Source organism: Pelobates fuscus, chromosome 5 (genome assembly GCF_036172605.1).
Source record: "Pelobates fuscus isolate aPelFus1 chromosome 5, aPelFus1.pri, whole genome shotgun sequence".
Taxonomy (NCBI): Eukaryota; Metazoa; Chordata; class Amphibia; order Anura; family Pelobatidae; genus Pelobates; species Pelobates fuscus.
In genome coordinates, this window is record NC_086321.1 from 96,174,325 (window position 1) to 96,198,548 (window position 24,224).

At 41.3% G+C, this 24,224-nt stretch overlaps 1 protein-coding gene across 1 annotated transcript; it reads right to left on the reverse strand.

The window, feature by feature from the left end:
* Positions 1–5,323: 5,323 nt before the first annotated feature.
* On the reverse strand, positions 5,324–15,564 carry LOC134612020 (leukemia inhibitory factor receptor-like). Its single transcript, XM_063456405.1, has 5 exons — positions 15,309–15,564; positions 11,419–11,580; positions 6,472–6,594; positions 5,436–5,588; positions 5,324–5,328 (listed from the first exon to the last, which is right to left on the reverse strand). Exons 1-5 carry the CDS (start codon positions 15,562–15,564, stop codon positions 5,324–5,326), a joined length of 699 nt encoding a protein of 232 aa, XP_063312475.1.
* Between the last annotated feature and the right edge of the window lie 8,660 nt (positions 15,565–24,224).

Here is a 24,224-nt window from a genome sequence, read left to right on the forward strand (position 1 = left end):
CTGTAATTGTCGCCTAATTGGTCTCCCCAGAAGTCGTAATGCCTCACTACAGTCCGTAACGAATGCTGCTCCTCTCATCCCTTGCGCCTATGACAATCCCTACATTGGCTTCCTGTTTCCTATAGGTGTCAATTCAAAATACTAACCATACTAACCATACTAAAAATACTAACCAATACTAACCCATAACGCTCTAAACAATGCTAGCCCCTATTATATTTCTTAACAAATTCATAGGTATGCCCCTTCTCGGTCTCTCTGTTCTGCCATTCTACCTTCTCCTGACCACTGCTCACACCCTTACTGCTAACTCACGCTTGAAGGACTTCTCACGGGCATCTTCTTTCCTCTGGAACAGCCTGCCTACCCCATTAGACTCTCCGGTAGTCTGCAATAGGTTAAGAAGTCCCTCAAAACCCATCTCTTCATAAAAGCTTATGGCCTCCCCGAGTAACTTCTATTTCACAAACCTGCCTCTTACTCTATCCTAAAGAGTCACAGTTCACTCTCACATTCTAAAGAGTCACAGTTCACTCTCACCTCCAGTTCTGCTACTTTCCCACGTCGTTGTTTGGTTGCTATACCCCTATATGCCCTACCTATTGTGTTTTTTATACCCCACCTTCTCTATACTTAAAGCTCGTTTGAGCAAGGTCCTCATCAATCTTTTGTTCCTGTAACATTTTATAATTGCCGCATTTATTGTTAAATTGCTCCCTTTAATAATATTGTAAAGCGCTGTGGAATAAGTTGTCACTATATAAATGCAAAATATAATATTAATAATGATAACACTGTTAAAATTAAAAAAAGGACAACTAACAAAGAGGGTTATTTCATGAAAAATGTAAGCTGTGCAACATTCAGAATTTCAGTGGGATAGTCACAATTTTAGGTTCAAACTAGGTTCCTGCTTTTGGAGACACCAGGGAATTGTTCCCAAAATGTTTAGGGCACTAGGACCCTGGAGGGAGTTCTGTAACAATGTTCCATGCATGTTCTGCCCTTAGTGGGATGGCCTGTCTGGTGAAGTTGGTAATTAAAAAGGTTCGCAATAATTTTCAACATATCCAAAGTAATATAGCTTAGGAAGTCTTATTTTGCAAATCATATGGCATGAGATGGAGATTCAAATTTGGGAATCATTATAATCTAAAGCAGACATGGGCTTGGCAAAACAGTCCATCACGGCAGGTATTGATATGCTTGTGGTATGTAGCAGAATAAAAATCTGTTATTTTATGGTAGTAGTGACTTAGAGGTATACTATAGGCCAGCGGTTTCCAAACTGTGTGCCGTGACGTGCACACAGGGGTGCCGCGGGCGCGGAATGTTGCCCTAATACTATGATTGTAGCACAAGGGAAACATTACTGCTCAACAGGGACCCGGTCGAGTGCCACGGTCCTTTAAGACCACGACCGGGCCCATGTAATGTCGGCCGGCTGGGAGGAAGTGACAGCCGCAGTGTGAGGGGAGAGGAGCATGAAGAGCTCCAGATCCCTTAACTCCCCCCAGCAGGACCAGGACTCCAAGCCACCCTCCTGGACACACAAGGTAAGCTAACAGGAGGGTGGCTGGAGATATAAAAAAAATCACTTATGTGTGAGTGTTTGTATGAGTTTGAGTGTGTGTGTGTAAGTGTGTATTAGTGTAAGTGTATGAGTGTGTGTATGTGTATGAGTATGAGTGTATGAGTGTGTGAGTGTATGAGTGTATGAGTGTATGAGTGTGTGAGTGTGTGAGTGTATGAGTGTGTGAGTGTGTGTTTGTCTGTGTGTTTGTATGTATGAGAATGTGTGTAAGTGAGTATAAGTGCGTGTGTGTCAGGGTGTTTGTAAGTGTGTATATATATGTCAGTGTGCTTCTGTGTCTGTCTGTGTGCACACATCTGTGTATGTACCTTTGTGTGTCAGTGTGTGTGTAAATATACATCCACATTTAAAAGTGAACACTGCATTCAGACACACCCCTGCAATCACACATTACATACAAATACACCCTTGTATTAAAACACAATAAATGTATACAAGCATCCCTTCAAACACCAACACTGTATATTACAGTATATCGCCAGCAAATGCCAGAGCCCTGTACAAATATACAACCTAGAAATTTTGACTTGGGGTGCCTTGGAAAAATACTGAAATATTAAGGGCGCCTTTAACCTAAGAAGTTTGGGAACCACTGCTATAGGCATCAAAACATATTTTGCTTAATGAATCAGTTTTGGTGTATAGATCATATCTATGCAGTCTCACTTCTCAATTCTCTGCCATTTAAAAATTAAAATACTTTTGTTTCTGTTTATGCAGACCTATCCCCACATGGCCGTGAGTGTGACTGACACAGCCTGCATAAAAACAAAACAGGTTAACTTTCAATCAGATGCAACTTACTTTAAATGGTTTTATCTCCTGCTCTCCAAATTAAACTTTGATTACATACAGGAGGCTCCTGCAGGGTCTAGCAAGCTATCAATAGAAAAGGAGATAAGAAATTCTAATTTAAACAGAATTTGACAAAACAAAAGTGTAAACATCAGACGACTCTTAACAGGAAGTGTTTAACCCCTTAAGGACACATGACGGAAATATTCTGTCATGATTCCCTTTTATTCCAGAAGTTGTGTCCTTAAGTGTTTAATAAAGCCATGTGAGTCACATGCAGGGAGCAGTGGCGTACACACAACCCATGGGGCCCCGGTGCGAAAACTGATCTGTGGGCCCCCCCCCCCGCTTACTCTGCGCGGGCTGGGGCCGCAACACATGGCGGGCGGGCACCTGGTCGCAGGGCTGCGACCCGTGCGACCGCGGTATGTACGCCAGTGCATACATAAACACATACACTTAAAGGACCACTACAGACACCCAGATCAAATCAGCTCAATGAAGTGGTCTGGGTGCCAGGTCTCTCTAGTTTTAACCCTGCAGCTGAAAACAGCAGTTTCAGAGAAACTGCTATGTTTCACTGAGGGTTAATCCATCTCTAGTGGCTGTCTCATTGACAGCCGCTAGAGGATTTTCTGCGATTCTCACTGTGAAAATCACAGTGAGAAGACGCTGAACGTCCATAGGAAAGCATTGAGTAATGCTTTCCTATATGGGCGGTTTGAATGCGCGCGTGGCTCTTGCCACGCATGTGCATTCGGAGCTGAGAGGCGGATCGGGACGGAGAGATCCCCAGCGCCAAGGGAGCCCGGCGCTGGAGAAAGGTAAGTGCTTTAGACACACACACACACACTCTCATGAACAGACGCACACATTTACTGACAGACACACACTCAGTGACAGACGCACACAAACATACTCAGTAACAGACACACACACTAACACTAACACACTCTAAAACTAACACACTCACTAACACAATCACTCACACTAACACACTCACTAACACACACTCACTAACACACACTCACTAACTCACACTCACTCACTCACACTCACTCACTCACACTCACTCACACTCACTAACACACTCACTCACTAACACACACACAAACTAACACTAACACACTCACTAACACACTCACTAACACACTCACTAACACACTCACACACTCACTAACACAATCACTCACACTAACACACTCACACTAACACACTCACACTAACACACTCACACTAACACACTCACACTAACACTAACACACTCACACTAACACTCTCTCACTAACACACACTAACACACTCACTAACACTAACACACTCACATTATCACACTCACTAACACACACACTCACTCACTAACACTCACACACTCACTAACACACTCACTAACACTAACACTAACACACTCACATTAACACTAACACACTCACTAACACACACACACACTAACACAAACTAACACTAACACACTCACTAACACTAACACACTCACTAACACTAACACACTCACATTAACACACTCACTAACACACTCACTAACACTAACACACTCACATTAACACTAACACTAACACACTCACTAACACACTCACTAACACTAACACACTCACTAACACTAACACACTCACTAACACTAACACACTCACATTAACACACACACACACTCACTCACTCACTCACTAACACTCACACACTCACTAACACACTCACATTAACACACTCACTAACACTAACACACTCACTAACACACTCACTAACACTAACACACTCACTAACACACTCACTCACACTCTCACTAACACACTCACTAACACTAACACACTCACTAACACTAACACACTCACATTAACACACTCACTAACACTCTCACTAACACACTCACTCACTACCACTCTCACTAACACACTCACTAACACTAACACACACACACACACACTCACTAACACACACTCACACACACTCACACACACTCACTAACACACTCACTAAACACACTCACTAAACACACACGTTTTTTCTGTTTTTTTTTTTTTTTAATTTAATCCCCCCAGCCTCCTTACCTGTGTGAGAGCTGGGGGGATTCCCTGGGGTCCAGTGGTGTTGCTGGTCACCCGGCTGGCGGGCGCGCGAGGGAGCACTGTCCCCTGGGTGCTCCCTCTTCAGCTCCCTCGCGCGCCGCGTACTGATACCGGAGCCGGAAGATGACGTCATCTTCCGGCTCCGGTTTCAGTGCGGCGCGCGAGGGAGCTGAAGAGGGAGCACCCAGGGGACAGTGCTCCCTCGCGTGCCCGCCAGCCGGGTGACAGCAGGGCCAGCCTCGGGGGGCCCGGAGGTGGCCGGCTCCTGGGCCCCCCAGCAGAAGAGGCTGGCCCTGTGGGTACATACCGGGTCGCAGGGGCGGCCGGGCCCCCTGGTGGGCCGGGCCCGGTCGCAGCCGCGACCCCTGCGACCCTGGTATGTACGCCACTGGCAGGGAGGTGTTACTAGGACTGCGTAAACAAAGTTATTTAACTCCTAAATGGCAGTGAATTAAACAGTAAGAAGGTAGGGGCATATTTATACACCAAAACTGCTTCATTACGCTAAATATTTTTTGGTGACTATAGTGTTCATTTAATTTAAAAATGAAACCTGCAAAATGACAGTACCTCTTTAAAGTTATTTTATCACCTAGGTAGACTCCAGAAATGGTTGCTGAGGATATGAGTTAAAGTCCAAATCACTGAAGCTTGTTTGTGTGCAGGCGTTTGACTAAGATAGTATTCATTTTACAGTGCATACACACATTACAATGGTTTTATACATACTAAAATACATTTTATTAATGACCCCTTCAATAAAAAAATTTCCAGTGTCAGACCGGTCTCCACTGCCCTGGATATGGCAGTGCCACGAAAGTAAACCATTTGGGGCCATACGGCATTGATAGACCTAGTCTGATTAATGGAAACCCACAGAAAATTGCACACGGACCCAGATTTATGGACCAGAGGGATAAGAACCACTGCTCTATGTGAAAGCATGCCCATATTATTGGACTTACATAGAGTTGTGTTCTGTAATATATCTTTGTAATGAATAACGTAGCCCACCAAGAAACCCAAACAATTCTCCTCCTGGATTTCTTCCCAAGATATATGCGCAGACTCCTTGGTAATGTTTTTGATAACAATGCTTCCTGGAGCGGCTATTGGAACTAAAAAATAAAACACACAATACTTACGTTAAATCTCATCAATCTATTGTTCATGTAACATTTTGTAATGGTCTTATTTATTGTTAAATTCCCCCCTTTTTATAATATTGTAAAGTGCTGCAGAATAAGTTGGTGCTATATAAATGCCATAAATAACAACAGCAATAATAATATTAGGTCTTCAGAGTCAGTAGACTACATAGCGGTATCTATAGATATATAACTTTGTGTCAGGTCTATGCACACAAGAAGGGTTTAACTTTGGGTCTATAGAGACAGTTCAGGGTCATTAGAGCCTTAATGGGATCTACACAGACAGTAAGGAATATGACTATTTTAGTTTACAGTTAATTTACACTGTAGGAAATGCCAAATATCCTCACATAATTTTACAGCTATAGGACTTGGGGTTAGGGGCAGTAAATGGTATATTTTATTTCGAGGCAGTTAGGGATATTTGGTATAACTCTTCCATTGTACGTTCAGCAGTTTTCCTTTTATCCCACCTCCCAAGGAATAGAGTCAAGTTTTATGATTTACTTCTCTCAATTGCACATGGTGCTAAGTGAGAAACTAGAACTAATATAGTTCTCTCTTAATAACTAGATGATTCTGGGATGATGTGCTTTTTTATTATCTATCCCTTTCCAACACTCAGGGTATGCAGGAAAGAGTAGGGGCAGTGCTGTTATTCTACATGGCACAGGACACCCCATCTTCCACAAAGACATGATGGAGAGCATGGTAATAAGCGCTGGCTCTCTGTAGTTTATTGGAATGTCTTCTATTTAATTTCTTTCAGACCTCATATCCTCTATTGGGGGAGGAGGGGGCCTACTAAATATGTGTAAAGTGTGAGATAAATTAAGTAAAATGCACTTACCACTTTCTTCAGCGTAGTTATAGGTTATTCCAAAAGTGTTTTCATTGGTAAATTCATCACATTCACAATACTCGGGATACAGGTGAATCATTATTGTGTATTTCTTCATGTTTTCAAAGTCTCCTGATTTCATTATAAAGTGTAAAAAATAATTACTGCATGCTCTAAAAATGGTACCTGTTAGAGGTTGTATTTTGTCTACAGATAGAATGTTATGTAGAATAATTTATACTACCCAAAATCCAAAAGGTATAATGTAAAAATCCTGGGGATGCGTTGTTCTAACAGACTGACAGATGAGGGGTCCTATAAGGACTAGGGGGCCCAGCATAATTGTATTACTCAAATTGTCAGAGTGGTCCTGATGAATAGAACAACACCTGTCACTTTGTTCCTACATTACTTTGGCTAAGAATAAGATACTTGTACTTGCCTGCTCGCCAGGGCAAAGCACAGAGAGTGTATAGTGATACATTCCTAACTGATTGGAGGAGGGTTATTCTGCACTTTACTATAGTAGTGTCTGCCTAGAATAGTATGCTAGACTAAAGAAAGTGACACAATGTTCTAAAGACTTCTGTCAAATCTATGCATTTACTGCAAAACTGCTAGCACAATGTCAATATGAAGTTTAAAGCTCTCTAAAAGCAACTCCAGGTTACAGAAAGCACACTTTAAGAGGAATCTAATATGTCTGTTGCGTTTGCACTCAATTCACAGAGCTCATGGGGTTGGAACAATGCATTTAGGTTCTTTAGAAAGGATGGACGCTAGACTGCTAGCAGCAACAGCATATCAGTTCAGGTTCACAAAAGGTAAACATGAGGCAAAGAATGAGGAAAGCAAGAATGAGCTACAGAATTGCATTCGACAAACATCTCAGGATGAGTGTTCCTTATTTCAAAGTGCAGGGAAACCAACCAGGCAGTGGCAGAACAAATGTAGAGAGGGCCCTGTTGCAAGAAAGTTTTTGGGCCCCCCTCAAACTTTTTGGGCCCCCCTCTAGTGCAAAAGGTAGATCCCCATCTGTCGTACAACTCCAACGATGCAATGCCAGATGGGGATCTACCATTTGCCCATACTTGCGGGGTTGTATTTGTGTGCAAGGTTTGTGCATTTAAATGCAGGTGCGACTATGTGTCTAGAGTTGGTGTTTGATCAAAGGGGTCTTGTATATAATTTTAATGTTTTAATACAGGGGTGTGATTGTATATAATGTTTGCATTTGATTGCAGGGGTGTGTTTGGAATTAATGTTTGATTTCAATGCACATTTGTGTGTAGTATTAGTGTTAGAGTAAAGGGGTATGCTTGTATATAATTTTGGAGTTTGAATGCAGGGGTATGTTTGTATGTAATATTTGTGTTAGATTGCAGTAGTGTGTTTGCATGTTGTGTTGGTGATTGATTGCTTAGATGTATGCACATATGCACATACACTTCTACATGCATACTTAAACAGATATTTACACATTTACGCACACTGACACATACACACAAATTCATATAAAGACTGACACATACACACACACTGACACATGCACACACACAGACATATGCATACCCTGACACACAGATACACACACGCACACCTTGACATACAGAAACACACACTGACATACACACACAGATGCACAGACATACACACTGATATATATACACACAGACACACACACACTAACACATGCACATACCCTGAGACACAGAAACACACACTGACATATACACACACACAGATGCACACCGACACACACAGATGCACACACACTGACACATGCACATACCCTGGCATGAGATACACACACTGACAAATATGCACACACACACGCACACATACACAAACACACACACACGCTCAGATACACAAACTGATACATAAACACCAAAAGAGAAGAGACTGAAAACAAGGGATTACCGAATGGTCCTCCCAAATATCAGTCCCTATACCCTTAGGAAAGGTTGTTCTCTTGATAAAGGCGCATCTTGGTGCCGAAACGCGCGTTGAGCTACACGGAGACCACAGGGTCTGCTATTTAAATAATGTCTGTTCTTCTGTTCTGAAGACCTGGGAGGGGGGTTTCGTTATTTTTGCCATTTGTCAGGTTTTAGGTTTAATATCTAGTCGCAGTCTGAGCCATCATTCTACCACCTAGGAGCTGATAGGAGTTGATAGCCACATGAGTATTAGCAGATTAATAGCTGACTCAATAGTGGTTTACATATATGTTTGGCAAGACTGCCTTAGATGATATTATACTAGATACCAATACTAGTGTTAAATGATTATGACTTGGCATAAGAACGTTTGACTAAGAGAGCGTATAGTTGCCTGCATTTGGGTCCGGCTGGACTCTCTCTGACACTTAAGCTTCTCTTTTCACTATATCTTCCTCCAGCTGTAACTAAGGGGCTGTTTTCCTTTGAGCATCAAAATAGGGGCTGTTATATTATCTTATCGGCTAGTATTCTATCACTCTAGTGATACTACCGCCTATTCACCCCAGACGCTCTATCTTCTCCATTTAGCGTTATCTTTACGGCTGCAACTCCCAACCCACTTGCTAAGAACAAGTGCCCTACACTTCGGAAGGGTAATTTATAACCAGACTAGGCAGGGTTTAATCACCCAGTGCCCAATAAGTGGCACTTGTTTTTCTTTTCTTTTTTAAGTTACGTCACTTTAGTTGGTCAAATATTGACCCTGTTAGATCCACACACAAATATATACTGGTTACTGAGACACTGTTGCACAATCTGTATCAGCAACAGTGTAGACTTTAATCCCAGTTGCTACAAACAGGAGCTTTTAAGTGTGGTGGACATATTATCTAACAAGTAGAACAGCAGACGTTTCTCACTTTATTTTATTGTGAATACACTTTTATTAAGTTTCATTTCACTTATCTCTTCCCCTAAGGGGGTTTAATAAAGGTTTATTATTTTTATGTACAACTTTTCCCATGTTCAAAATTGGCAATTTATTGCCTTATAAAAGTGGAACAACCTTTCCTAAGGGTATAGGGACTGATATTTGGGAGGACCATTCGGTAATCCCTTGTTTTCAGTCTCTTCTCTTTTAACATTTATATCCCTGGGTTATGCCCTGATACCCTACAACCTACTCAACTCCAGTGGAGGTGGTTTTTTTTTTTTCTCTCCTTCACTGTTGCTGTGTTTTTTTGATACATAAACACACCTGGACACAGGTACACACACACGCGCAATCAAACATACATAAACACATACATGTGATAATTTTTATTTTTGCAGCCACCCTCCTGGAGGGTGGTTGCCTGGGGTCCTGCTGCTGCTCCTGGCTTAGGCTGATGGGAGTGAGTATGGGATCTGCTGCAGCCTTTCTCCCTCCAGCTGCTTGTCTGCTCCGCTTCCTCCCTCCCGTGTGGCATACTCTATTTAACTGGGAGGAAGTGATCGGATGTCACTTCCTCCCAGCCGTCCGACAGTACGGGGGCCCGATTGCTGTTTAAAATGGCCTTAGTGACCAGGCCCCTGTTAAGCAATACACCTATAATACCCATCGGATGGCCCTAAGTCCATGGGTCACCCGATGGACCCCCAAAAGTGTGCAGGCCCTGGGGTAGTTCTGCCTCTGCAACCAGGGATACTTATAGGTTAAAAGTATAATTGGAATATGTCTAACTCGGGTACAGGGGCTTTACACTGGGCAGCAAACAAAAAAGGCTAAAGAAACAAGTGGCTGAGAACAGGAATCTGATAACCAGATTAAATGTCGGAGTCAATAGAAGGTTTAAAGGGACACTATAGTCACCAAAACAACTTTAGCTTAAAGGGACACTCCAGCCACCCAGACCACTTCTGCCCATTGGAGTGGTCTGGGTGCCAACCCCCACTACTCCTAACCCTGCAAGTGTAATTATTGCAGTTCTTTATAAACTGCAATAATTACCTTGCAGGGTTAACTCCACCTCTAGTGGCTGTCTATTAGACAGCCACTAGAGGGAACTTACTGCTCTATAGCACAGGAAACCTGTGCTAGAGCATCGCTGGACGTCCTCATGCTGTATGAGGACCTCCAGGGTCGCTCAAATCCCCATAGGAAAGCATTGAAATTCGTTTTCAATGCTTTCCTATGGGGAGACGTAATGCGCATGCGCGGCATTGCTGCGCATGCGCATTAGGTCTCCTCGGCCGGTGGGCGGGATCAGTCTCGCCCACCGGCCGACGGAAGCACAGGGAGGAGCGGTGCGGAGGAGGAGACAGCGGCGAGGGACATCGCCGCTGCCTCAGATAAGTGACTGAAGGGGTTTTCACCCCTTCAGTAACTGGGGATTGGTGGGTGGGAGGGAGAGGGACCCTCCAGTGCCAGGAAAACGGATCGTTTTCCTGGCACTGGAGTTTCCCTTTAATGAAGCAGTTTTTTTGTGTACAGATTATGCATCTACGGTTTATACAACCCTAACCACACCTCCCCTGGCTATGACTGACACAGCCTGCATGCAAAAAATTGTTTCATTTTCAATCACATGTTAAAATACCTTAAAATCTCCTGCTCTGTTAAATTTAACTTTAATTACATAGAGGAGGCTCCTACAGGGTCTAGAAAGCTATGAACAGAGCTGGAGATAAGAAATTCTAATGCACATAAGGTCTCCCCGCCAGCTGACGTCGGCAAGGGAGGAGCGTGGGCGGAGCTGTGCCAACGCCGATCGACTTCGCTGGACCCACGGGGGATAGGGGGAGGCTTGACAGAGGTTTAAGCTATAGTGCCAGGAAAACAAATTGTTTTCCTGGCACTATAGTCTCTCTTTAAGCTAAATTGTTTTGGTGACCATAGTGTCCCTTTAAGCAGAATGCTGTATAATGGGCAGGGGCTATGAATTTTAAATAATATTAATATTTGTGTTCTTCAGCCAATACAAAGATAGAGTATATAACTCAAAGTGTACATGACTTACTGCACTATTACCTGTAAGTGTCACATTTTCCATTTTCTCCATAAATGTCTTTGTTTCCATTTTTGAACTGTTCGTACCCCAATTCACTATAAAAAAGTCACATTGGAAGCGTGGACTCCATGTAAGTAGAATGTTACCATCTTGAACTGTAGCAAATAGTTTGCCTTCTAATTCTGGAGAGAAATAAAATTGGTTATTGTATAAAATTTATTGTATATTTTCACTTCTTTTATCCATCAACTGTATTTAGAATACACGTTTCCTAGCGTGCAGCAACAGACATCCTCTTTTTTTTGTGCTTATTTTGTACATTTGAACTTGTTTTGACTTATTTACAGATGTGGAAGGATCATAAACTGTGAGATTAACAGATTTGAAAGCGTTTGTGGAGTTTGCATGCATGTGGTTCATCCTCTGCTTTGTGCGTGAGTTCTAGTATCTTGTGTAAAATCATCTGAAATACATGAGCAACGTGTGGGAATGACGTAACCAAGGTATGAAATGAGTGGGCCTGTATCGCCTCCAGACACTATTTTAAGAATATGAATACGAGTGTGAGATCAGATTTAAGTTACTTGTAAACATGTTTGTTTTTTTACAATGCAAACAATGTGCAAAAAAATATCCTGCTTAGTAATATATGTTTGATTATGTAACCAAGAAATTGTATACATTCTGAGTAAGTAGCGCCCGAATTCAGACCATGTATTGACTCTCCATTGGAGATCACAAGTGCATGTTTTTTAGTGATATTGCAGAAGGTCTTGATGGTAAGGTATGTATTTTTGCTGATGATACTAAGATATGTAACAGGGTTGATGTTCCAGCTAATAGATAAACCAAATGGCTAATGATTTAGGTAAACTAGAGAAATGAGATTGTGGCGACTGACATTTAATGTGAATAAGTGCAAGATAATGCATCTTGGACGTAAAAACCCAAGGGCAGAGTACAGAATATTTGATAGAGTCCTAACCTCAACATCTGAGAAAAGGGATTTAGGTGTAATTATTTCTGATGACTTAAAGGTAGGCAGACAATGTAATAGAGCAGCAGGAAATGCTAGCAGAAGGCTTGGTTAAGGCTCAGTCTCTCAAGAATACATTTAATTTATTTACTTTTATATTTAGTATCGTAATAGCCACCAGTCCCCAACTCAGGGCCGGATTAAAATAGGGGCTGATGGAGCTGCAGCTCCAGGCCCAGGCCCAGGCCCATGGAATATGCCCATTTTTTTAAAAAAAAAGAATAATAATTTTTTTTTTCATTTTTTTTTTTTTTTTTTTTACACACACTACTCTTAGGTTTGCCACCTGACTGGTATTTTACTGGCACAGTCGGTATTTGAGGCTGCCTGGCTGTGCAGGTATTGCAGTAATACCAGCAATACAAATGCAGGTATTTGCTCAGTATAAACAGAGATTACACTGCAATACCAGCACCGGAAAGGCAGCAGGGAGGCATGGGGACACTGAGACACTAGGGGACACAGACACTAGGGGATACTGGGAGACCTGGGGACACAGATACTTGTGGACACTGGAAAACATGGGGACACAGACACTAGGGGACACTGTAAGACATGGGGACGCTGAGAGACATAGGGACATTGGGAGACACTGAGACATGGAGACACTAGGGACACAGTGTCCCCATGTCTCCCACTGTCCCCCAGCCAGTGTCCTTAGTGGCTCAGTGTCCACATGGCTCCCAGTTTCACCTAGTCTCCCAGTGTCTGAGTCCCCATGTCTCTCAGTGTCCCTAGTGACTCAAAGTCCCCATGTCTCCCAGTGTCCCCATGTCTCCCAGCAAGTGTCCTCAGTGTCCCCATGTCTCCCGCTGTCCCCATGTCTTCCGGTGTCTGTGTTCCCATGTCTCTCAATGTCCCTAGTGTCTTAGTGTCCCCAAATGTTTCAGTGTCCCCTTGTCTCCCAGTGTCTGTGTCCCCATGTCTCTGTGTCCCTAGTGTCTCAGTGTCCCCATTTCTCCCAGTGTCCCCAAATGTCTGTGTCCCCATGTCTCCCAGTGTTCCCATGTCTCCCAGTGTCCCCAAGTGTCTTAGTCTCCCAGTGCCCCCATGTCTCACTGTGTCCCCTAGTATCCTAGTGACATGGGGACACACTGAGACATGGGGACACTGAGAGAAATGGGGACACTGGGAGACTATGGGACTGGGCGACATGGGGACACTGACACTGATGCATAGGGACACTGAGACACTGGGTGACTTGCAGGACAGACACTGGGAGACAGGGAAACACTGGGAGCAATTCATCTATACAGCAGAATCAAACTGTGAGTAGTTTGTTGGTGATTTTACAGAATTTTCTCTTATGTCACTCCTTGTGATTTACATAATGCGATGTCATGTATAACTAATTATTTATACAAATGATTATGGCTGGTATTTTTTTTCCAAGAAAGGTGGCAACCCTAACTACTCTTCACATACTCTTGCTTAAAGGAACACTATAGGGTCAGGAACACAATCATGTATTTCTGACCCTATTATGTAAAAAAACACAATCTAGCCCCCCTGACCCCCTCTTGCCTAAATATAGTAAAATCTTACTTGTATTCAAGTCTGTAGATGCTGGCTCTGCCTCTGAATTGACATCATCAGAAGTGGTGGTCTGAGCAAATTACAATGCTTCCCCATAAGATTGGCTGAGACTGTCAACTGGGCAGATCAGGGGCAGAGCCAGCACAAGTCAAACATAGCCCTTGCCAATCAGCATCTCCTCATTAAGATGAATTTAATCAATGCATCTCTATGAGGAAAGTTCAGTCTGCATACAGAGGGTGGAGACACTGAGTGTCATTGCTGCACACTAGGCAGTACTGCCCCAGGAAGCACCTCTAGCATCCATCTAAGGACAGTGGAGTTATTTTCTCTGAAAAGACAGTGTATAATGCAAAAAGCCTGAAGGGAATGATTCTACTTACCAGAATAAATACAACAAGCTGTAGTTGTTCTGGTGACTATAGTGTCCCTTTAACCCCTTAAGGACACATGACATGTGTGACATGTCATGAGTCCCTTTTATTCCAGAAGTTTGGTCCTTAAGGGGTTAAGTTTGGAAGCTTAAGAGGGTTGTATGGCAACAAAACATGTGTTGACTGGCTGACAATAAAATTAGTTTAGGTAATGCAGACTTTGGTTTCTCTAACACTGTGGCATGTTCCCTTTCTTCTACACTCACTACCTACACCTTTACTCTGTCCCAGACTATATACCAGGAACTTCTGCCTGCTAGTAAGACGATAAGGAGACAAGTGAACATGTGAGTGCTAGGGGACAGTCCTTAGAAAGCGTGGAGTAGGCGCATCATTTGATGCATTTATGTCAAGCTCAGGGTGCTGCCTGCATAGCCCTTAGTTGGACAGCCTGCATGATTGGCAGGCAGCCTGACATGCATTCATGCCAGGCTGGCCTTTCAATTCTTTGGACAAACATGTCCCCTTTTCGGGCATGTTCACCCCTTTTGGCAGGTCTGGTCACGTGATTCGCATCAGTGGCCCACCCTTTTACCATGCCCATTGACTTCCTGCTTCACTGGACAACGCTATTAGGGGGTATGGATTTACTTGAAAGATGAAAGCATAAATTAGAGAGAGATTAGCATAGAGTATGTGTTTTTGTACAGCTGCATCCTTTCCCTCCAACACCATCTCCATCAGATACACGACGCTTGGGAGGTATGGTTGTTTTAGTGTTTTTGGTCGATAAGATTCTGTAATTAGGCCCATCATAATTGTCAGCTCCAGGCCCACTGGGCTCTTAATCTGGCCCTGCCCCAAGTAGGCATATCTGCACTTCCCAAAATTATTGTGGTAGATTTTATTTTTTTTATATATTTTATAAATAAAATTGATATTGATAATTTTGCCAAATTGTTACCTGGTGCAGAGAGTAATGGAACCAAAGTACTAGATGATGGTGAAGGTCCAGCTTTATTTTTAGCGTATACAGTGATTTCGTAAAATGCCAGAGATAGGTTTATATGGAACTGGGAGTCCATCAATTCATACAACTGAGGACTATTTTGGCAGCTGTCCGGCAATCGCGTGATATTGAGGACGTACGAGACTTCATCCGATTGTTCATACTGTAGAGAGGGCAACAGGGTTACATAATAATGAAGAGCGGTCCGCATACAATAGGTTACAATTCTGGATTGCGGTCTCAAACTACTTGGTTCATGTATAAATGTGGACAGTTAAGAACAATCCTTGTCTCTTTTGCTTGAAAAATATCTAGTATATGTTGAAGACACAGTGAAAATATTCACAGTAAATGAAATACCTCCCACTTGATGGAAACTCTTTGTCTTCCTGGTGATAACGCCTCAGTGGTAACACTTATTGCTGGAGCCTCCATCAATTCTAAAAATGGCAATAAAAAAAATGAACAAGTCTATAAATATAAAACAATAATTAAACCAGAAAATAACCCATTTAATCTGCGAATCTTCCTACATATACTTGTTTCCTTTATTTGGCCTACTTGCCTCCCCTACCTCAGAAATACATTCACTAATTTTCCATACTGGGTTGTCATCGCCTGGACAGCTTCCTGTTTTACCTTGATACATGTTACCTGGATGTGTGCTTATATTTTGAGATAGTGTGATCTGCATGACGTGACAAAGGTCTTATAGTGGGTCCGAAATGTCACCTGCTTTTTTTTTTTTTTTTTAAAGCAATAAAGAAGCTTGCATATTTAGACGCTGTTGTGTGCCCATACCATTTACATTTTTTACAATGTGATCTGTATAGACATGATTTATCTATTGTCAACTAATGTGTAATAACCACTGGCTGATTTCCATATATTCAATTTGTCAGACCAGCATCAAGACATTCAATATATTCATCTTTTTCTTTTTATATATTTCTCTCTTAATCTTCCCTATTCTCTAGTTTACTACACATTTTGATAAGAACCTCTGTATATTATGTAAAGGTGTTATACCGGGGATGTTTTCAAAAAACAAAGTCTTATTCTGTAATGTTGTACTCTGTCTGGAATTATCCATTTTATATTGTCCCTTCCCTTGCTCCTAGTCCCCAAAGTGAGTACATATGTCACATTTCAAATAAATACCGGCTACCATAATGCACTTTCCTAAAGTCTCTTATGAACATCATTCAGTAGGTACTAGGAGAAAACGAATAACATGGGGACTGCCCAAAAAGAACTTTCACAAGTCTGAAAGGTCCTCTAATACAGCTGGTTGACACTTGATTGTGGCGCAACAGTGACATGGAGGTCTACATGCAAAGCAACATTTAAGAGTATTTTTTTTAATGTAATCTGAAAGTTTATTTTTTCAACGGCTTTTATCATAATACAGGAAGTGAGAGATGAAGACTGCTTAACTGTTTTTAAATCTCCCTAGTTAGAGTTTAACTTTCAGTTTGGTGATGTTTTAATAAAATATATCAAAAAGGTAGTGGACTTAATACAAGGTACTTTTTCATCCACTGAACGTGAAGACAATTCATTTACCATGATACACATTGCTCTCTGCCCCCCATCGACAGTGAGGGCACGATGGACTTTTGCACCTTTGCTGGACCACAAAAGATTTGTTTTTAAAAGATTCTGATAAATTAATCCTGAGGTCTTTCTCTGTTGCTTCAACCTGTTGAAACAAATAATATAAATCGTAATTAAACTCTCTGCAGACACTTTAAGATAACAAACTGGCTTTTAGATAGAGAATACCACAGAAAAAGTTGTAATATTATATAACACCCCTTATTCTAAATTTTAAAAAAAAGCAACTGTCAGGGACGCAATAACATGAAAAATAATATAGAAACTATTATTTTCACAGTACAGTGATTAATAATGATCTCACAACTACAAAATGGTGGAACACTCGGTCCCAAAAACTGGTAAATGTTATATACAGCACTAAAAAAGTATCAAATAGTGTATGGGGGTAGCAAAGGGAGGGCTAAGAATAAAATCAGTAAATGTGTATCTAATCAGGCTTTATTGAGTCGGGCCTCAGATACACTAACTGAAATATATAAAATAAGAAATAGCAGATAAGGGGAAGGAATCTCAGAGAACAGTGGTAATGGTGGAAACCGGTTCTATTATTGCAGGAAGTAATCATTTGGCCATAGGTAACAAGGTACCTGTATGTATCTCCACTTGTTCACCCTTGTAACAAGGTAAGTAGAAATGACTCAAAGGAGAGTATAAATAGGGACAGCTAACCAATACCTCAGCTGTTCTAAGGAAGACAACAGCCCACTACCAGCACAGGACAGAAAATGAGTATCTGCAATAGAGGATATTGCCTCAGTAGCTGTGCTAAGTCAGCAACTTACCAATACCAAAAAAACACCCTCCTTGCAGAACAGCTACCCCAGAATCTGATAGAGCAGTGGTGATGGTGGTAACTGGTTCTGATATTGTTGGAAACAATCATATGGCCAAAGGTAACAAGGTACTAGTGCTCTATCTATATCCACTTGTACACCCTTAATAAAAAGGTAAACAAAAGGTTAATAATATAAATAGTGACCTTTATTGTACGCTGTATATAACATTTACCATTTAATGTTCCACCATTTTTTGGCTGTCTAATCTACAGGGTTCATGCCCAGGATAGACTGGTACTATCCTCTCTGATTCTTTTTCATTGGACCGGCTAGTCGAGTGAAAAAGCTTTTTAGCTAATTAATAATGACCTTCTAAGAATGAACAAATAAGAATAATACTGTATCTATATATAATGCACACACACATACTTCAAAACACTGCACTGCTCAAAAAGGTTGAGCATAATCATCTAATACATTTCGAATAAAGCAAGAACAGAACGGAACATTTTTTTCCTATGGTGTGGTTGTTATCCATCATTAAAATTGACTTTACATTTTAACACTGTGTTCACACTGCAGACACACATTTATAGCACATGATCTCTGTATGTTAAAGACACAAACACTGTGCAATCTGTTTGATATAATCATTAATGATTAATGGAGGAGTACGTCTGATGCTCCTCCTGCTACACTTTTGACCGAATTGAAAGGGGCACCCTTAGATGCTTTGATGTTGCTTTGGAGGTTTTCTTCTTTAATATAATCACGTTGAGATGCAAAATTAAATTTCATAGAATGCACATTGCTTTTCTTCTCATATATGCAGATTTGGGGTAATTAAACCGACAGGATAGGAATGGTGATAGGTTTATCTTATTGAAGTGGTTTTAGTGGCTGGAATACTCTTGTACCGTGTTCAGTGCTAAAATGTGTTTGAATGGTTTAAACAAGAGCCCCTGACAGCCCCTACCTTCTATGCAGTTCAGGCTAATGAGGAAGCAATAGCCCAAACAGCAATTGGTGGTGGTGATTAGCTTGGAGTGTTAACTGACAGAATTTAGTTTATCACAGTTGCCCATTGCTTATATGGGTGCTATACACAAGCGCAGTATGTGGAAACAAGAAAAACTCCACCTTTTGCCTAAGATTGCCAGAAATCAGCGTTTACGTAATCCCTAGTTAGTCCCTACTTTGCCTCATGTTTAAATCTTTAGATTTGTTGGAATTTTCAGAAAGAAACTATCTTTAAAAATCAAAAGGGCCACTATAATACCTTAAAGTGCCAATCCTGAGCCTACCCATGAAAGGAATCTGGCTATTAATCGAATGTGATCTTGCTGAAAATCCCATAACCACAGTTATTTTATTATTAAGAAGATGAAAACAACCGCAGTTCTCTCATTTAGTTATCAAGATCTTGAGTTGTCAAGACTCAGATGGTTTGAAATCTTCGGCAGCACATTGTAGTTTTAAATGTACCTTGAAATACTAGGTATATATTTTTTTAATAAGATGTGAAAAAAAATGATTCAACCAGAAAGGTATGAAGGTTTGACTGTCTCCACTTACAGTTATGACCAGGACTCAGCTCATAGAATACCAAGTCACACATTCTTATGCATTTTTCTAAACATGTTCCATAAGGTTTACTGATACAGTTATACCATGAGTTTATTTACCGTGTGCCACATGTTTGATGTTTTCTCTCGATACCTGATTTCTCCAACATTATCCAGTTTAAATCGTAATATCTTAGGGGAATGTATAGCCGCGATCAGTTTTGGTTCATCACATTGTTCTGAAATTGTAAAGTAGATTATATTATTGAGGCTAAAATAATAATCTCAAGATTTACGCTTATGCTTATTCATGAAACAATGACCTATTGCAAATGCAACCTTTCAAGGATAAAATGTGAAATAAACAGGGTTATTCACCAAAGTGAGAATTCAAAGTGAATTTCAGATTTAAGTCCAGTAGTAGCTGCACTGAAAGCATAGCTGACTTAAAGAATTTTTCCAGTTCCGCAAGTTTTTACCTTAAAGGTATACTATAGGCATTGCATCAACTTTAGCTTAATGAAGCAGTTTTTGTGCATAGATCATGCCCCTGCAGTCTCACTGCTGAATTCTCTACCATTTAGAAGTTCAATCACTTTGATTCGGTCCTCCCCTGGCTGTGACTCACACAACCTGCACAAAAAAAGAATGAAAGCATGAGCACTGTTCTCCGTTTGAGCAGACTGCATGCATCCTGGGACAAAAAATGTCCGATGATATTAAAGGTATCACGGACCACAGCAGAGTTGCCATTTTTGTTCACCCTAAGCTCCAAAAATTGTCTCAGGATGCATGCAGTCTGCTCAAATGGAGAGCAGTGCTAATGCTTCCATTCTCTCTGCGTGCCAAGCTATGACCCCACATATCTGGTTTTGAGGCTGGGTATAGAAATTAAAACTCAGCCTCTGTGCATAGCATTGGAAGTCTTTAATAAATAAAAGACAGTTCCATATGAATCGAGCCCCATTGTTGTGGCAGTAGCCCATTTCTAAATACATAAGTGAAAAATGAAACCTCAGCAGTTATATTGTGAATTTTATGAGCTTATTTAAAAAAGCAAAGGCATAGAGCTGCCTCTCCATTAGTCCTTAGGGAAAATCCTCACGTGGGATAGCAACATCTTGGTATTTCAACAATTAATAGTGATGTTTTGTTATTTTTGTATTGTATATTACTGGTGGATGCAAGCTTTTTCACACTGTGGCTATTTTTGCTATTAAAGATTTACTTTTAATCTTAATTAGATATATAGTTCTACTTAAACACATTATGAACCAGCATGTTAATCATCACTGTGTAAGCCATCAGATGCATGCCTTAACCATTTTATAGATTTACACACCTGACCAGTTCTACATCTCTTTTCTTTTGGTCGTTATTTATAAAAATATAATTAAAAAGGTCTTTGTAATATGTGTTAAAATAGGGTATTTATGACCCGTCGTACATTTTGTGTGACATGAGTTACGGTAAATTAAATTCATGTTAGATCAAAGTAAAACACTTACGGGAGGGTGAAAATCGGAATTCATTTGTTTTTACGCATGTCTCCTGGGATAGTTTGCAAGATACCCAAACGATGGCTTCAGCTTTGTACGACTGATTGATTTGCAGAAATGACACATTTGTGTCTATCAATTTACAGATTTTTGTAGGCCTTAACCTTAAGAAGGAAAACAAAAGCATTTAAAAAAAATGAACATTCTTATATGGAGCATTCCCTTGTTAAAACAAGATTGTAAAATTTTAAATTCAACTCTATAAAGGCATTTTACTGCCATTTTCGGTCTCCTCACAAGTTGCATGTACATAATTATGTAAGAGTGGTAAATCATTTTTAAAAAATCATTCAGGAAAAGATTTTTTCCCATTGTGCGTGCTGTAAATGATCATTGCTAACACAAATGTAACCGTGTGTGAATTTGTGTGTGAAACAGGTTTCTGCCAAAAGCGCAGTAACCTTCCACCCAACCGAAAATATAAATAAATGATCCGTGTTCCTTCACTAGAAAAGTATTCTATTTTAATGCACATCCTTTTTTCCCAAGTGTAAACAAACTGTAGTGGTAACTCCAAGCTGCCAGGGTGGTGTTTGTGTGTGCTTTGTGGTTTGTAAGAGCTTCACTCTGTCTATGTCTGTACACGCATCTGTTTCCGCCCCGTATGTTGTTTCTATCCCTACGCGTGTGTTGAGTGCACACAGTTATTCACCAATCTTCTCCCCAGCCCTCTCCTATGCATTTACTACCTTCTTTTATTTTCTTTGACCTTTCTCATTTCTTTAATGCATGTTTACCTCTCCCTTGTTTCATTTCCCCCATATTACATTCTCAAGGCTCACCCCTTTTCTCCTCTGCATTCTTATTTATCCGTAGTTCCTCCAGTTTCATTATCTTTCTTTCCTTCTCTGTAACATTAGTCTAAGTTCCTCATTTCTTATTAAGGGCAGCAGTTATAAGGTTAATAGCATTGGAAGGACTAATAAATGTGTTATGCAAAAAAAAAAAAAAAAACCCCAAAACAACGTTGTGATTTATGATTAGTTCTGCAAATTATTTCTCTTTGTCCGCACTTAATAATAGCTGGACACAATTCTGTGAAGTGTCTCAGACATGCTTAGCCTGCTCTAACAGGATTTCTGACACCATCCAATGGCTTTACATTTGACCTGTAGATCTTGGATACCCTAAAAGACAGACATATGGTATGTCTGGTCTCCAAAGGCCGTCATTGGGTAATAGCAAGAATGACATTCTGAAAATAGACAGGGTTCAGGAATAGAAAAATAAATATTACAACTGTGGTAATTAAAATGGGTCAGCTTTAGAAAATATTCCAAAAAAAATGAGGAGATATTAATTAATAAGAAATCCCAAGTTGATAGTGAGCAACCTCAAGAGAAAAACTATATGCCAAAACTGAATCCAATAAAAATAATGTAAAAAAATGAAATGCCCCCTAACTCTATTTACTTCTCTTCTACATTATGTGTGACATTCGCCTACACACTTTTCGCATGAACAAGCTCACGGACACGATAACCTTACGCTCTTGTAGAACACATGTACCCTAGCTGGGACCGGTCAGACGGCACACGGGCAGGGGGCACGATACCCACCTCTTTCGCACACACGCCTGCCTCCACGGCAGACACGGAGATCTGTCAGTAACAATACACGCAGGCCCATATACATATCTGATGGAGGGCCTGGTCGTCACATAAAGCTCCTGCATAGCCAACCTTACCGGTTATGACTAGGACCCCGATAAAAAGTGACATCCCCACGACTGACACATGCAAAACACTCTGGATTGCAGGATGCGCCAGCGACACGTAACACACTCTGAGTTTGCCCAGGGTTATGCACACTGAAACTAGGAGGTGATAGGTAACGAAGCGTAATATCATATGTTACTTGTCGACCCATGTGCGTGTGTACGACACGGCCGGTATCTCCCAGGCCGGTGCAATACTGTCCGTTAATTTCTAGAATACATATTTGTGTTCCATGGCAGTTTTGAAAAATCGAGGACCTGCGTGTCCGACATGTTACTATTCATTGTATTGATTACTGCAACAATTGCTTTCTTGGTACTTCAATAAACAGATTTACAAAAAAAATAAAAATGAAATGAAACTGAAAAATGTACAACTTTCCATTAAGTGGAGGACGTAAAAAGATAGGGACAACACAAAAAGAGTTGGGGCTTTTTCTGGATTTACAAACACTTAATAATAGCCTATGCTTATAATTAAATGTAGCTGACCACACAAAGCAAGTTATCATCTTGATATCTCTTGGTTGGTGTGACTCCCATCCTGTGGCAAAACTAGGAGTGAGGTCCATGGGTGCAAGTGCCCCAGGTACCACATGGAGGGTGGCGCCACTGTCAGACCTGGATGCCCATAATATCCGACTCTGATCGGGCCCACTCCTCGAGCCGGCAGGGAGATCAAAATATTTCCCTGCCTGCTCTTTAAAAAAAAGTCTCCCTAGTGGTCAGTGGTGCAGCCACGCTACCTTGTTGGTCTGGCGCTCTGTGAGGGAGTCAGATGCCGGCTCTGGGTTTTCCAGTCAGCCCGTCATCACAGAGTGCTGGACCAGGAGGATTGAGGCTGCACCAGTAGCCCACTGGACCACCAGGTGATGAATTATTGCTCCCCTTACTGCCCAGGGGGGTAAGCAGGAAGAGAACAAATTCTATATATTTTACAAAAAAAGGCAGTACTTCTCAGTGTGGGGATAAAGTGTTTAACACAACCTAACCACATACTATCATTCTCCCTTGTCACACTCACCACCCTGCCACAGTCAGTCACTCACCAACCCTCACCCTGTCACACTCACTACCCACCAAATCTCAATCACCACCCTAACCCTGTCACATTCAAACCCTGCCATAGTGATTTACCACCCTTCTCAATGACACACCCTGTCATTTCCTCTTACCCTTTCTCACTCATCCCCCAATTCTGTCAGTTACCCCCAACCGGTGTTAATTTCACCTCCCACAGTCATTCACCACCCTAACCATACCACACACCTTCACCCTCACCCTCCCTAACCCGGTCACACTCACTAACCTGCCACAGTCACTTACCATCAATCACCATGCAACACACCCTGTCACACTCACCACACTCACACACATGTCACATCCTCCCTCTATTCTTACATTCAACCCCCAATCACAGTCAATAATAGGGTAAACCAACATAAAAGGAGAACAGGGAGACAGAATTCAATGAAGTCCTAGAAAGCAATGTCTGGGAAGATATATAAGTATTGGATGGGTAAACTGAGTGCAAATGTCAAAAACACATTAACGGCATTTCAAGAGGTTTCATGTGAGAAGTATATTGGTTTATAAAAATCTGATCCTCTTTTGACTGATAACTGGCCTAGGTG